We start from the raw sequence: 14,608 nt of genomic DNA, 5'->3' as shown, positions 1-14,608 counted from the left end.
CTGAGCACACAGCAGTGTCGGTGTGGGGCTGTGGGGACACTGAGAGACAGCGGGGTCTGTGGGGACACTGAGCACACAGCACTGTCGGTGTGGGGCTGTGGGGACCCCGAGGACACAGCGGTGTCGGTGTGTGGCTGTGGGGACACGGGTAGACAGTGGGGTCTGGGTCTGTGGGGACGCTGTGGGCAGTGTGGTATCTGATGTGTGGCTGTGGGGACACCGAGGACATGACGGCGTCTGTGGGGACACCGAAGCTACGGTGGTGTCTGTGGGGACCCCGAGGACACATCGGTGTCGGTGTGCAGCTGTGGGGACACTGGTAGACAGCGGGGTCTGAGGGAATACTGTGGGCACTGTGGTATCTGTGTGTGGCTGTGGGGACACCGAGGACACGACGGTGTCGGTGTGGGGACACCAAAGCCACGATGGTGTCTGTGGGGACCCCGAGGACACATCGGCATCAGTGTGTGGCTGTGGGGACACTGGTAGACAGTGGGGTCTGTGGGGACACCGTGGTATCTGTGTGAGTCTGCGGGAACCCTGAGGCCACGATGGTGTCGGTGTGGGGCTGTGGGGACCCCGAGGCCACAGCGGTGCCGCGGCGGGCGCCCACCCCGCAGCCCTCCGGAGGCGACGGCCATGGCGGCGGCCGCGCCCCGCCGGCCCCCAGCGGGCATGCGCGGCGGGGCCGCTCTCCCTCCCGCTCTCCCTCCGTCGCCCCCCGCCGTGCAGCACCGCGGCCAGCGCCCGCGCGCGCGGGGCGGGGCGGGGCGAGGGCGGGGCGGGGCGGCGCGGGGGCGCGCGCGGGCGCGGCGGCGAGCGGAGCCGGAGCCGGAGCCGGAGCCGGGCAGAGCCGCGCCGAGCGGAGCCAGCGCAGCCCAGAGCCGGCCCGGCCCCGGCCGAGCCCAGCCGCCGCCGCCGCCATGCTGGACCCGTCGTCCAGCGAGGAGGAGTCGGAGGAGCTGGTGGAGGAGGAGAGCGGGAAGGAGCCGCTGGCGCCCGCCGCGGCGCGGCTCTCGCCCAGCCGCCCCGGCGAGGGCCCGGGTGGCGGCGGCGGTGCCGGTGCCGGCGGCGGTGGCGGCGGCGGCGGCAGCAGCGGGGGGCTGCAGCCGGGCGGGCGCGGCGCCGGTGCGGCGCGGCCCGCCAGCCCCAGCCCCTCGGTGGCCAGCGAGAAGGAGAAGGACGAGCTGGAGCGGCTGCAGCGGGAGGAGGAGGAGAGGAAGAGGAAGCTGCAGCTCTACGTCTTCGTCATGCGCTGCATCGCCTACCCCTTCAACGCCAAGCAGCCCACCGACATGGCCCGCCGGCAGCAGAAGGTACGGCGGTGCGGGCTGCCCTGCCCTGCCCTGCCCTGCCCGGCCTTGCCCTGCCGTGCCTGCACCGTCGAGCTCGGTCTCCCCTGCCGGCACCCTGCCCCGGCAGCTCCCCTGCCTGCACCCCATCACCCACTCCCTGCCTGCCCCCGTGCCCCTGCCCCCTGGCAGCAACCTTCCTGCCTGCCTGCCCCCAGCCCACTCCCCTAACTGCTTACCTACCCCCGTGCCTGCTCCCCTAAATACCCTCCTGCCTGTCCCCCTGCCTGTCCCATCCTGCTCCCCAGTAGCTCCATGCAGGCCCACAGCCACCTGGGCACCCCAAGGGCAATCCCGGCACAGGGCACCTTGGGCCCGCACGGGTGGGGTTTGCTGGCAGCATCCCTGTCCTGGGGCACAGGGAAGCCCCCAGCCCATTTGCCACCCCTCGGTGCTGCTCCCCGCATGGAGCCAGCGTGCTGACATATGGCATTGCTCCTAGTTACGCAACATTGGGATTCGGGAAGTTTGGGATGTTGGCCATCTAAAGGTTGTCAAAAGGAGAGAAATGGGTTATATTGCTGGAAAACGTCATGCGCGTGCCCTTGCCTCCTGCAAAGGGACTCTGCAACTCCATGCTCGCTGCAAAGTTTGCTTAACTGGGAGTGCCGGCACTGAGTTGGGGAGTTACTGAGTCTCATTTCAACTTCTTGCAAGTGTTTATGTGCGGCGAGCTCCCCGACGCCAGCTTCCTGGCAAAACGTGGCAGCAGAGCTTTGAGATGAAGTCGCTGCCACAATCCTGACTCTTCCTCCCCCAGTGCGTCACCGCGGCAGGGCCACACGCTGCTCCAGGCAGAGGCTGGGCGGGAGCACTTTGCCTGGGCTCCCCATCCCGAGGAGCTGTCTTGGAGCTTGTTTCCCCAGTGAGGCACGAGCTCATGGGCCAGGGCAGAAATTAAGTTTCTCCGGGATGCGGACACGGGCGCCTTTCACTCAGATGCAGCCAACTTTTTTCCCCGTGGCAGCCAGAGTTAGGTCTGCGATGGGACGTAGCTCTCTGGAATAGCTGGCTGATTTTTTTTTTTACTCTGTTTTCAGTTGAGTTTCTTAGACTGCAGTTTTAGCCTTGATATCATTCTGTGTTCACAAATGACCTTTGCAAATCAGGCAGGCTCCTGGATGTATTGATGCAAACGACATTCAGTTCTGCTACACCACAGGACTATTATTAGTCATTGCAACATACGGAGGTAGGAAAGTGTATCCGTACTGCATGTAGTTTAAAGGCAATATAGGACAATCTGGTGTTGCTGGAAGGTTGAATGATCTGCTTTTGTTTGCTGAGCAAAGTGCATAGCTGAAAATATAGCTAAGTTTGGAGATTTATATTTTTTTTTGCTTTATTTTTTGCCTACAACCCTTTTCAATAGATTGTGGATTTTCAAAGTCGTCTTGGCTTTTGTTCCCTGTGAAACTTCTTCGCGTTACAGAAAGATGATGGAATTTAAGTAATTACTAGGTTTGCAGAAATTCAAACAAACAAGCCCTGCAACTGTTTCTCACATAAAAGTGAACTGAGATTGAAAAGGAGTTTTTCCAAAGGAGCAGGCAGCATCTTAGCAGTCCGGAGAAGAGTGGCCGGGAAGAAGGGTGGTTCATAGTCCCTGGACTCAAAATACTGCGCTATGAAGGAATAGAAAGAGGGGAGGGAGAGAGAACGGGGGAAATAAAGTACAGGTGAAATAAAGAAATGAGGAGTAATGAGAAAAATTATAAACTGGCAGCAATACTTGAGGGAATGGGGAAGTTACACAGGATCTTGGGAGGAAATAATCCATTCTCTGTGAGATGAAGAACATAGGGAAATGTGTCTGACTTATTTATACAAATAGCTAAAATAGGTGTGTCTCGGGGGCCTACTGTCTCCCCTCAAACTTAGTAGTGAGAGGGAATTGGGAAAGCTAAATTTAACTTGACAACACATGTCAAATTAAATTCACCCTTTTAAAGATGAATTCATTCTGGGTTTTCGTCTTCTGTATATACCTACATTCGGTTGTCATACAGGTTCCTGGAAGTAAATCCTTGCCCTTTTTCCTTAGTCAAGGCTCTATTAAAGTCAGTTAAAGGACTGCCAGAGTCCAGAGTTTGTTGCTGGATTCCATGTGCTCCTCTGCTTTCCTCACGTATCCCTCTGGGAAAGCCCACCCTTCCTTCTCCGGCTCGAAGGGGACCAAAGGGCGAAGGTGTGGGACTTGTTTCCTCTTGGGCACTGAGATTCTGTTGTGGTGGCTCTGCCAGGTTGAACAGTCTCTGGGGACTTCGTGTATTGGTTGACCTTTGGTAATGGTGGAAATACCAGATGCTCCAGGACCCATCAGAGTGGAGCAAATGCATTTTGTTCCTCGGGGGAAAGATGGGAGAAACCCAGGTTTTGGTCCTGCTCTGATGGGAGCTGTTGTCTCCGTTTTCCTCATCAGCAGAGTGGGGGATAAACTGCTTCTTTCTCCATGTGTCATGTGCCTCTCTAGCCTCACAGCCTGCCATTTGTGAGGGAAGGGTTTCATCCCAGGAGAAATGGGAAGGAGAAAACCCCCAAGTGTTGCCATTTGCGGTCCCTGCTCTGCACAGGGCCGGCACACAGGACCGTGCTTCCGCCTCTCCCATCAGTGCTGGATGGAGGGGCTGTGGAGGGAGGTGCTTGATCCACCTCACAAGTGGGCACCCTGGAGATGTGAGGGTCTGGCCCTGCTGATCGGCCTGCTGCGCTCACTGCCTCCCAGGATGCTGGGAGCCCTGCTGAGGCGTGGGGCCCAGACCCCGTGCCTGCGTCAGGGAGGTGCTGAGCAGCCACTGCAGAGGTGCTGTGGTGGAGCTGTGCAGCGCTGAGGGCTGGTGACCTGTCCCCAGCCCCGCTTAGCAGGTCCTGCCTGGCACTGGGAGGGCGAGGAGGTGGTCAAGCTCTGGCTTCACCTGGCCCACAGCTCTCCCCTGTAGCACAGGAGATGCTGCCACCTCTGAGCACAGCCCGAGCAGGGTGAGCATGGCTTTGCAGATGCAGCTGTCACCCTGTGCATCAGCTGCCTGGCACAACCCAGCGTCTCTGGGTTACCTGATAAAAGGCAGCCCATCTCCATGGGAGAACCATAGGGCTCACCGAGCTCCTGGAGCCTAGGCTGCTTCCATAGCTTCACCTTTGCAATTTTCTCAGAAAAGAAGGCAATTGATTTTGTTGCAGTCACAGCAGTGAAGTTCTTGCCTGGACTGAAGATCCCCGCGGTACCTCCCCTGAGGTGTGTAATCCTCTCTCCTTGATCCTGCAGCACTGCTGTATCAGAGCTGGCCGGTACCCTGAGCCCCAGGGGCCACATGTTACAGCAGTGTAATGCTCAGGCACCGCGGGTACCGGTTATGTAGCAGTACGCCTGTGTGTAGTGCTCGGGAGCTGGGAAATACAGCCTGATGTTTTACAGCGCTCGTGAACCACCTTGGAATAAAGGGAAGTGTGTGCTTAAGGTACTGTTGCAACAGAAAGATAATTGCATGCAGTTTGGTAAATTATAACATATATGAGAGCAAAGAGAGTAGTGGAAATGTGTGAATGGACAGCATAGCTGGGTATATACTGCACGTGGGCATGACATTGTTGCTTGTTTACACTAGTAACAAACTCTGGTTTAGATTTCAAGATGAAGTCAAGAAAATGACACTCGGAGCTGGTATTTTTTCTGATCCTGACACTCCAGAAATTTCAGCAACAGAATAAAAATTGGTTTTTAGATCAGTGTGTTCAAGCTTACACCTCTGTTTTGGGTTTATCTTGATGTTTATGTGGTAAGGCTTCACTTGAGTAACCAGACATCTGTGATGTCTACCTCTGATTTCGTTTATTTATATCTCACTAGCATTGTTTCCTAAGGAAAAGAAAAAAAAAAAGGATTATTAGATACCTGCCTGTGCTGTCTTATTTCCTGCCTGGATTTCTTTTTTAAGCCACCACTGAATTCCAGGCACGTTTGACAGGCAGACAGTGGTCTGCAAGATACGCGTCCCTTAAAAGCTTAGTGAAAACAGCAAAATCTGTATTTATCGCCTATCCCATGTGGGAGGAAGGTGGCAGTATGCGGGCAGCCCTTACTAGACGCTGGGGAATCTGAGCAAGAGACCTACTGAATGTGTGGCCCAGGAGGAAAAGCTCCCATCAGAGTTTACACCTTGCCAGACACCGAAGGCTCCAGCCTTGCGGTGCAGCTCAGGAGGAAAGCGACTTCGCCAGCTCTGTTGCTCTCAGAACAACATGTTTTAGTACTGCAGATGGCACTTAGCTTGGTAATCGCTTGCCCAGGATGTATTTAGTCTTTTCTCTAGCTCACGCTGACTTGTTGGAAGTAGAATTGAGACGACTGGCCGTGCTCTGTGCCTCCCCTAGCTTGATCCCAACAGTCTGAAGCCTTTGGGAGGAGAGCTCAGCCGGCAGCCTGGGGAAGTTGGGCAATGAGTATGTCTTTGTAATGATGCAGACCAAGCACACTTGGATGTGGGTTATACCTCTTGCTAAATACCTCCAAAGCATGGCAGCCAAAAGGCACAGCGCAACTCAGGAATTGGTGTTTGCTCATTCAAAATAGCATAAACTGGGAGATCTTCTCCAGATTATTACCAGCCCCTTGAAAACACTTGCTGGGAAAGGGGCAGCAGGGAGAACTCCTTAGGAGATAAACTGTGGAGAACACGTTAGGTCAGGCATCTCCGCAGTCATGGTTATCATCACCTGTTTTCCTCCCTGCAGAACAAGGGAGCGAGCAGGCGGCATGTGGGAGAGTAAATCAGTTCCAAGCGGGATAAATGTGGGATGAAAAAAGTTCCAGCTTAGTTGCAGATTACTGGAGCTACTTCTTGGAGAAGTGGCTTGTGATTTGGGTCCTTGTGTAAGCCTGTGGGATGACGTCAGGTGCATTAGCAAAATTCTCAGTCAAATTCAGCAAAGTGCTTAAGCTTGTGCTTTGCTGAATGGTGATTGATTTAAGCACGGTGCTTAATGCAGAACAGGTGTGAGGGATCAGAAACTCTGTTAAATTGGTTACGATGCATTTTAAAATATCGAATTTGTGCCATTTTGGCATGCACGCATATGCTACAACAGTTAGGAACGTAGTAAAGCTAGTGCAGCCTTCCAAATAATAACATACTTCTTCCCTATCATGGGTTAGGTTGTTACTCTTATGCCATATTTACACAAGTTCTCTCTTAAAACCACTGACACATTGTTCTGGGACAGACCATGACTCAGGTAGTGATGGGACTTGTCTTAGCAGCTTTCTGCTGGAAGAACTGCGATTTTTATGGTCAGATTCTGCTCTGCTGGCCCCAGAGAACCCTTGGGGTTGTGGTTTTCTCAGCTCTGCAGGAGAAGAGAGGTAAAGATGATGCTCTGCTTGATTTCTGTCTGTTCCTTGGTTGCTCTCTAGTGCTGTTTAAGAAGGAGATGCAAGGTTCAGGCAGGTCTCAGGTGTGAGCTGGACCCTCTGCACAGCTTTGTAGTTGCAGCAAAGCTTGCAAGATAATTAGTGCTGTGCCCATAAAAACCTGGACGAGTAGTTAGGGGCTGCCTTTGCTGCTCAGCTGGCTGTGTGTAGGCATTGGCCCCTGCCACCATCAGATGAGGGCTCTGTGTGTGTAGCTGGGCTCTCGGCTAAGGCTGTCCCCAGGTCAGCTTGGTGCTAACCCTAAAGTGAAGTCGACCCTGCCCGTGTCTCGCTGCTGCTTGGAGAGCATTGCTGTGGGGAAGGAGGTCTGGCACATCTGAGATGCGGTTTTCCTTAGCAGGGTGGAGGGCAGAATGGGATCGCTGTGCTCAAATTGTCTGGAATCTGAAAAATTGTTATTTTCAGTTAAAACACTTATCATTTATTTTGCCAGTGCCTTATCTTAATTTAATTCTAGCAGATATTAAATATTTGTCATACTTTGGCTATTTATATACTTGCAACTTATTGGATTGGGAAGCAGGTAATTACATAGGCTGTGAGCTTGGTCTTTGGCTGTTGTAAAACTTTGCAGTTCCTGATCCATAGCCTGACGATTCAATTTTTGTGGGTGGCACCTCTCAGGCTAGAGATGTTGTGAACTAAGAGTGGAGAAGACTCATGAGATCGTGCAGCTCCAACCCCTGCTAAAGCCTGTCGTTTCCATAAGGTATTATTTATGGCTTTGCTTTGCATAGTCTAGACGCTCTCCCCGAAGCACTTTGCCTTTTGCACAACTTGTAATTCCTTCTGCTGAATGATGAGTCAGTTGTTCCCCATTCACCTAAGCGGGAAGTGGTCGGCAAGTCATTGCCCTACGTAAATTTTTGTTAGCTGGAGAAGTATTTAATTTGCTCTTGGTATGGTTTAGCAGTAGGAATGCAGCCATCACAACACTGCTACTAGCAGTGTATGTATACAAACCCCTTGCAGTTACTGCCAATGCTTTAGTCCAGGGGGGTACAAGGTAAACATCCTATTTCTGTTTAATTATGTAAACTGATTAATATGTTAAGCCAATCAATATAGTATAATCAATAAAACTGTTGCTTGATTGGTGTTGATGTAAATTCAGCTAATGGCTTCAGCTGCGCCAAGGTTTTACCCACAAAGTGATCTCTAGGAACCATGTATATTTTAATGTGTCTTTAAAAACTAAGACTAATAAAAACAGCAGAGTTCCCTTAAAACGGCAGACAAGGGGACCTTCCGTGGTGGTGAGCAGGTCCTCTCCGTTTGTCACCCAGGAGGATGGGTGGTGTTTGATGGGTGGCCCCTCAAAGGTCTTCCATTCCTGGAAATGGAGCAGGGTGAGGCACAAGGGAAGGCGACACCTCGCTCCCCAGCTTTCGGGGTGCGTGGTGCAGGCATGGGAGGACAAGCAGTTTGTCTCCTCGCTGTGACTGCTTCACAAAGCAGGTGGCACCACCAGCTCCCAGCGGGTCAGAATTGGGCCACCCTTCCTGTAGGGCATGCTTTGAGGACCTGCAGCAGGGTCCAGCTGTGTCTTCATGAGGGTGGGAGAGGGGAGATGCAAGAAATGGCAGGTTCCTGGGGAGTTTCCCTGTGTCATTACATTGTAGGTACTGAGAAAAATACATGGAGCATCCTAACCTGGCATTTGCTTTGGAAAAAGCAAGTTATTTGTGGGTATGGGATACTTGGGGTGCTTTGACTGGGTTTTCTGATGGATTGGGTGGGCTTCATTCTTAGAGCAAGATGTAAGTGCAGTCACTGAGTGTTTGATGTGAATGTGTGAAATTGGTGTTTGAAAAGGTGCTTTTAGTGATAATGTTTGGTATTGTTTGTCTGTGATTCAGGCTGACAGTCAGATGTTTTCTAAAATTTAAACACCTGAGTCAAAATGTCATGCAAATATTTATTCAGCTTGGGGTAAGCAGTGCTGTGTTTGTAGTTCTCATTCAAAACCTGTCTGTCTACCTCACAGTAAGGTTGGGAGCTTGGGCTTTCAGTAGCATGAGGTATATAAGGATCCTTGTGAGGGGACATTAGTGCAGGCCACCTCCAGCCTGGAGGGGTTGGAAAACTGCCCCAACACAGAACTCGGTGACTTGGGCCATACAGCTCAGTGACTTTGACCCGTGTGCTTCAGGACAGTCGTGTGACCACAACCGCTCAAGTGCTGAATGTCTGCCTATACACAAATATTAGTGTTTGATGAACAAACTTAATGAAATCTAGATTTAGTCATGTTTTTTCTAGCCTAAAGGGTGGAGTTTTTTTAAATGCTGCTGCTGCAGTGTTTATTTTCTGGAAATGTGGTGTGTAGATCTTGAAGGAGCCCCACTGACTTTGGTAAGAGTTTGGGTTGATGCCACAATGCATTTGTACAAACACCCTGGCAAACAGGGCTGCCCACTAATGGTCCAGCAGTGGCCTTTCGTGATCTCATCTGCTAAATTAGGGTGACGTTCACATGAGGGTAGAGCTCTCTTTGTCTTCAGAATATGGGAAGACAGTCTTCAGGTCTAGCTTTGTCCGTAGACCCCCTGTTTCTACCTTCTGTCCCCTTTTTGGGTGGGATTTAGATCCACACTTGATGAGCGAGGATGAACACTGATATGAACTGGATCTGATCCTGTACAAGCATGGAGCAGAGTGACCCTGTCCCTGCAAGCCCATCACCTGCTGTTTGTCTTCAGCCAGGGGAAGGATTTTTGGGGAAAAATAATCAATAAACTTTTTGGCAGTGGAAAACAAGCACTTGTTTTGGATGTTGTTGTTGCCTAATGTACTTCTGCAGGACAAAGAAGCCCTTCATCCAGAGCAGCTGCAGCACCATGGCATGCACAGGCTCAGCTCGGTCCCTCAGAGTGGGGCTTAAAGGGAGTGGTTTGGCTCCCAATGGCTTGTCTGGTGCAGGGGAGGAAAGTAGTCGGGAGAAAAGGCTGTTTTCCGGGCTCACGTGTGAGGAACTACTGATAGAAGAAGCTGTATGTTAAGAAGTGTCTTACTGAAACAATCTCTCATGTTGCCTTGTGAAGAGCATCAGTGGCATCTGCTCTAGCATCTGAATTTGATCCTGAGCACCTGCTGAGCTGAAGAGGATGGCACTGGGAGTTTGCAGATCCTCTAAGTTTGTAGTAACCACTGATTTCTGTTAGTTGCAATGCATGTTTGCAGTTGGTGAGGTGTGCGGGGCAGGCTAACTCCTGCAGGGAGCAATTCTCCCTCCCCTGGGGAATTTAATATGTTATCAGTCCAGATGATGCTAAGTTGGCATTGCCCTGAGATACAGAAGGCTGTGTGTTGGGATGTAGGTCTCAAGGCTGTGGCCGCATATCGGGGTGCTTCAGATAGTAAAATCCTACACCCCAACACACAGCCCTCCCCACCTCCATATCACAGGGGATCAGCCCCTTGCTTTCCTTGGAGCCATTCGGAGAAGGGTGTTTGGGAGGGATGGAGGTGTGCATGCACAAGGATCATTTTGGAGCCCAAGGAGTCGCAGCTGATGTACAGGCTCCGTCTGGGAACAGGAGGGGACAAGCTGCCTGGCTGGTGGCACCCTGGTGAGATAAAGGGACTCGGGTTTGATATTTGGCTGTCAGAGCGAACATAAACTGATGCTCTTAAATATAGCATGATGCTCACTGGAGTGAGATATGATGTTAGTTCAACTAGGAGGTAGATGTGGGGTCAAAACTTTTTTTTTTTTCCTTCTATATAGAGAATGCATTTTTCTGTACATGACCTCACTATCCCTTCTGCCACCCATCTTATTTCCAACTGATGCTTTGCTTGGAAACAAACATCCCAAGGAGAGATTCAAGGCAGCCCTGTCCAGCCAGTTGGCCAAGTAAACTGAAATACTGCAAAGACACTTTGGGAAGAAGTTTCTGGGCTCACTCTGGCCAACCTTGGCATGTGTCTGGTGCAGGTGGCTGTGGAAGGGAGAAGCTCCTCCATAAGCAGCCAGCCAGATGCAGCCTGTGTGCCACTCAGCGCTCCCCTCCGATGTCCCTGTCTGACAGGTGGGGGCCGGGAAGGAGAGAGGGTTTGGGCGGTGTGTTTTAGGTATAGAAAATACTGGATGACTTGGGAGCAATTAAGTGAAGCTGTTCAGAAGTTCTTCTGGGACTGTTGTTGATGTTGACAGGGGCTAGCTTTTGTAAGAAGGGGGGTTCACTTTGCCTGGTGTGCTACGGGGAGGGTCAGCTGCTCTCATATCTCAGCAGCAGAGGATTTAGGCAGCTGGAAGGTGATGCAGGCATCACACAAGCAGAACATCAAGCAAAAGGCAAATTTCCTTTAAGATGCCAAATATCCTTTCCTGATTCAGCAAGAGGGCACAAATGCTTTGCATATTGCACGCGCGGAGTTTGCTTTTATTGCCTGCACCCCTAGATTTCCTCTCCCTCGTAGCAGACTGCTCCCACCCTTCTTGCAACCAGAGACGACAGACTCATCGCTGCCTCGGGAGGAAGCTAATGGGGTGACGCAGCAGGAGCCAGCTGCTTTGCTACCTGCATGGTGACAATGCAAGGATGAAGGAAGGACACAGCCAGCACTTCTTCAGCCACGGGCGAGGCTGCGTGACCCACCAATGGTGCGTGCCGCAAAAACCAGCCCTGTGCCTCCCACCCCCAGCACCGCAGACCACCCTCTGCCAGTGGGACCTCTAGGCAGAAGCCATCTGCTGCTGTTATCTGGGGACGTGCAGCTGTCTGAGCGGCACAGGGTTGTTTTTTGGTGCACAGCCAAGAGCTAGCTGGAGTTAGGACTGCAGAGACTTTGTGTGTGCTCAGTCATTCGCGAGGGCAAAGCAGCTCCTGAGCATGAATTGATGCCGATGCTCTGCGGTGGGAAGGGGTGGGGAGCTGGGAAGGGCACTGGGCCTGGCCTAGGGAGTCTGGAGGTGGGAAGTGACAGCTTTGCTCCTTCCCTTTCTTGGGCCCTTGGTGCTTCAGTCTCCAAATTGGTCCCGTCCAGAAGGGTATCTGTGAAGGTGCTGAGGCAGGGAGGAGGAATTGTTCACAGCTGAGGTGCAGCTGTGTTTTCCTTTTCTGTTCTCCTGTTTGCTTTGCAGCAGGCATGGCCTGGGGCCCAGCAGAAATGGTGGGGAATAGTACTTTTCTAGCCTCTAGCTGTAGCAAAAAGAGAACTGATATCCTCAGAAACTTCGAGCTTATCATGCAGTGGTGGTTTACATTGGCCAGGGACCTGCCCAGTACTATTTCTGCTTGTTGGCAGGTTCCGTGGACTTCTGTTGTTAAAGATATCAGTCGCGATGCTGCAAAGACCCTGCCCTTACCTTCAGCTGGGGTCTTGTGGGTTTTATCTGTTCTGAGGGCTCCTTCTCGCCCAGGACCTCTCGTGGCACATTCCCCCACAGCCTGAGCCATGTACCTGGAGGGAGAGTGCCTCACTGCAGTCGGTGTATTTTCTCCAGCCTAGCGGGCCTAGGGAGGGAAGGCTAGGCAAGGAATGGCATCAGAGAGCTTGTTCTGGAAACAGCGAGCTAGCTGCTTGCACTGGCTACCATGAGCCTGTACCCACAAGACACGGGCATCCCCTGAGGGGTTACACCAGCCCAGGGGAGAGGGTAATGTGTCTGCAGAGCAGTCGTGCTCCTCGCTGCAGAGCAGAGCGAGCACACCTGATGCACAGGTAGGAGACAGAAAGAGCACGTTGGTGGCAGTCTGAGGAGCATGCTCAAGTGGGTTTGATGTTTGAATTCCACTTTTAAACCTTTTTGCTTGCTGTTAAATGCTGTTACAGCTGCGTGTGTGCACATGCTCACGCAAGGGTTATGAGCTGAGCAGGACACAATCTCCGTGGGCGCTGGAGAGCAGCGTGGTCAGGGAGTCTTTCCATCAATAGTGGCAGCCACTGAACTGCCCGGACTCCAGTGCCAGAGATGTTACTGGCTGGCATAAAATGGATGGTTCTTTCTAAGGCTATTTCACATGTTTGCTGCTGCACTTTTGTAAGAGTTCCTCAAGCTCAGACCTCCGAAGCCTCTGTTGTAAAGCTTCTGCTTGGTGCATGTTTCATGCAGAAGGATGTGTGTGATAGAAATTCTTCCTGTAATCTCATCTCTCTGTAAACTGTTCTCTCAGCTTGTCTCACACCAGAATATTTCTGTGTACACAGAAGTCACCCCAAAAGTGAATCAGATCCTGCTGAGCAGGACAGTTTTCCCACCACCTATTTATAGTGTGTGCAATCACCCTCCATGCATCTCGGAACTCTAATTGCCTTTTTATTGCTGTTTAGCAGTGTGTTAAAGGTTTTTGAATGCTCATGTCTTGTTTTCTCATTAGCTCTATTTATTCCTCCTTTGGCTCCCTTCCTCAACCTCATCAAATTTAGCATCTTCTCCTTGCCTTCGGGGCCTTGGGCAGCTCTGCCACTTCTTACTTGTTCTCCTGTGTCCTTTCTCATGTTACTGCTCCAGATGCTCTGTGTTTCCCAGTCTCGCTCCAACGTGCTGTCGGGCCCCATCTCCTGGAAGGGGCTCTGTGCCTGCTGCGATGCCCTGGAGCAGTCCTTTTGCTGGGCAGGGTGGCTCAAGCAAGACGCCTCAGTGTCTCCTAAGGCAGCTGCCTTGCTTCAGGCAGGGCTGGTTAGCATGGCGAGGCTGCCCGGGCAATTAGAGGCAGGTACGTGATCCAGGTACGGAGAGCAATGGGTAAGAGTCTGAAATAAGGTAATAAGGACTGGGAGTTGGTAAGCAAAGTGGGAGGCAGCCACTGTGACCTGAGGTCGGTTGCATAGATTTTTTTTTTTATTTTTTTTTTTTTTTGCCAGGGTGGCCCAGGAGCTGCTGCATTGCAAGTGGTCCCTGCATGGCATGGCCCCTTTCTAAAGCCACAGTGTATTGGGCTGGGGGCATGTACAGCTGCTATAGCTGGAATTGCTTTTTTTTAATGCTTCGTGTGTATTCTGCACCTGTTTTCACCTGGTGGCCACTCTCTCTGATGGTCATGACATGGACTTTGTGCTTGTACAGCACCTGGCACCCTGGGCAGATAACTGGGAGCGAGCAGTAGTCTGGGTTTGCTTCATAGTCTCTGAGTCCAAAGTCCTTTTTGATGTTATTTGCTTTATGTTTTAGCCTTGTTGTGTAGCATTTCCATAGCTTGAATTAATTTAATTATCTCCCGAGGTGCTTGCTTGCTCACAGTTGTCCAGGACTTTATTGCCCTCCTCTTGTGTATTGAGGAGCCCACACAACTCTGAATCATCAGTAAATGTAATCACAGTGCTTGATGTTTGTTCTTCCAAGTCCATGATATATACAGTAAATGAAACTGGTCTTAATACTGATCTGTGCCTCCCTTTTTGGCATCTGTTATGTTCCAAAACACTTCCATGCTGCATACAGCTCCACCACTCAATCCCAACAGCATTTCTATTGACCAGAGAGATTAATATTTTATGTAAAACTGTATCAAAAGCATTTTCACCCTGTAGGTAATTTATGGCTAGAGTTTGCCCCCAGCAACCTTAGCACATCTGCTAAGCGTGGTGTCAGCTCAGCTAGGACCTGGTGACCGGGCTGAGTTAAGTAGCCTGTGGTGCTCTGCAGGTCTCGGACTCCGGGCAGGGGAGCACACCGTGCTGCCAGCCCGTGGCCTGGGGTACTCACAACCTGGGCTGTGCAGCACTGCCCGAGGCTGGTGTCCTCACCCCAGGGCTCCAGCTCAGCGCGGGACTTCATTAGTCAAAGAGCAAATTACTGGACTGAAGCAGGGACTGGAGCAGGCTGGTCGCAGAGGGGGTTTGCTGTTTCAGGTTCCTTGTGCTCCTGGGTGAAAGCGGA

The 14,608-nt window shown here is 51.8% G+C and overlaps 1 protein-coding gene across 4 annotated transcripts in view; it reads left to right on the top strand.

Annotated features, from left to right (window-relative positions):
* The first annotated feature begins 832 nt into the window (after window positions 1–832).
* CADPS (calcium dependent secretion activator) overlaps window positions 833–14,608 on the top strand; it is a 221,290-nt gene continuing 207,514 nt past the window's right edge. For all 4 annotated transcript variants that reach the window (XM_074879024.1, XM_074879023.1, XM_074879022.1 and 1 more), the window contains exon 1: window positions 833–1,316. In XM_074879024.1, coding sequence (XP_074735125.1) covers window positions 924–1,316 — 393 coding nt within the window. In that variant the 5' untranslated portion in view covers window positions 833–923. The remainder of the gene's footprint in view (window positions 1,317–14,608) is intronic.

This window comes from Strix uralensis, chromosome 10 (assembly GCF_047716275.1).
Source record: "Strix uralensis isolate ZFMK-TIS-50842 chromosome 10, bStrUra1, whole genome shotgun sequence".
NCBI lineage: Eukaryota > Metazoa > Chordata > Aves > Strigiformes > Strigidae > Strix > Strix uralensis.
The sequence above is the reverse complement of the archived record's forward strand: the minus strand, read 5'-3'. Positions and strand labels throughout refer to the sequence as shown.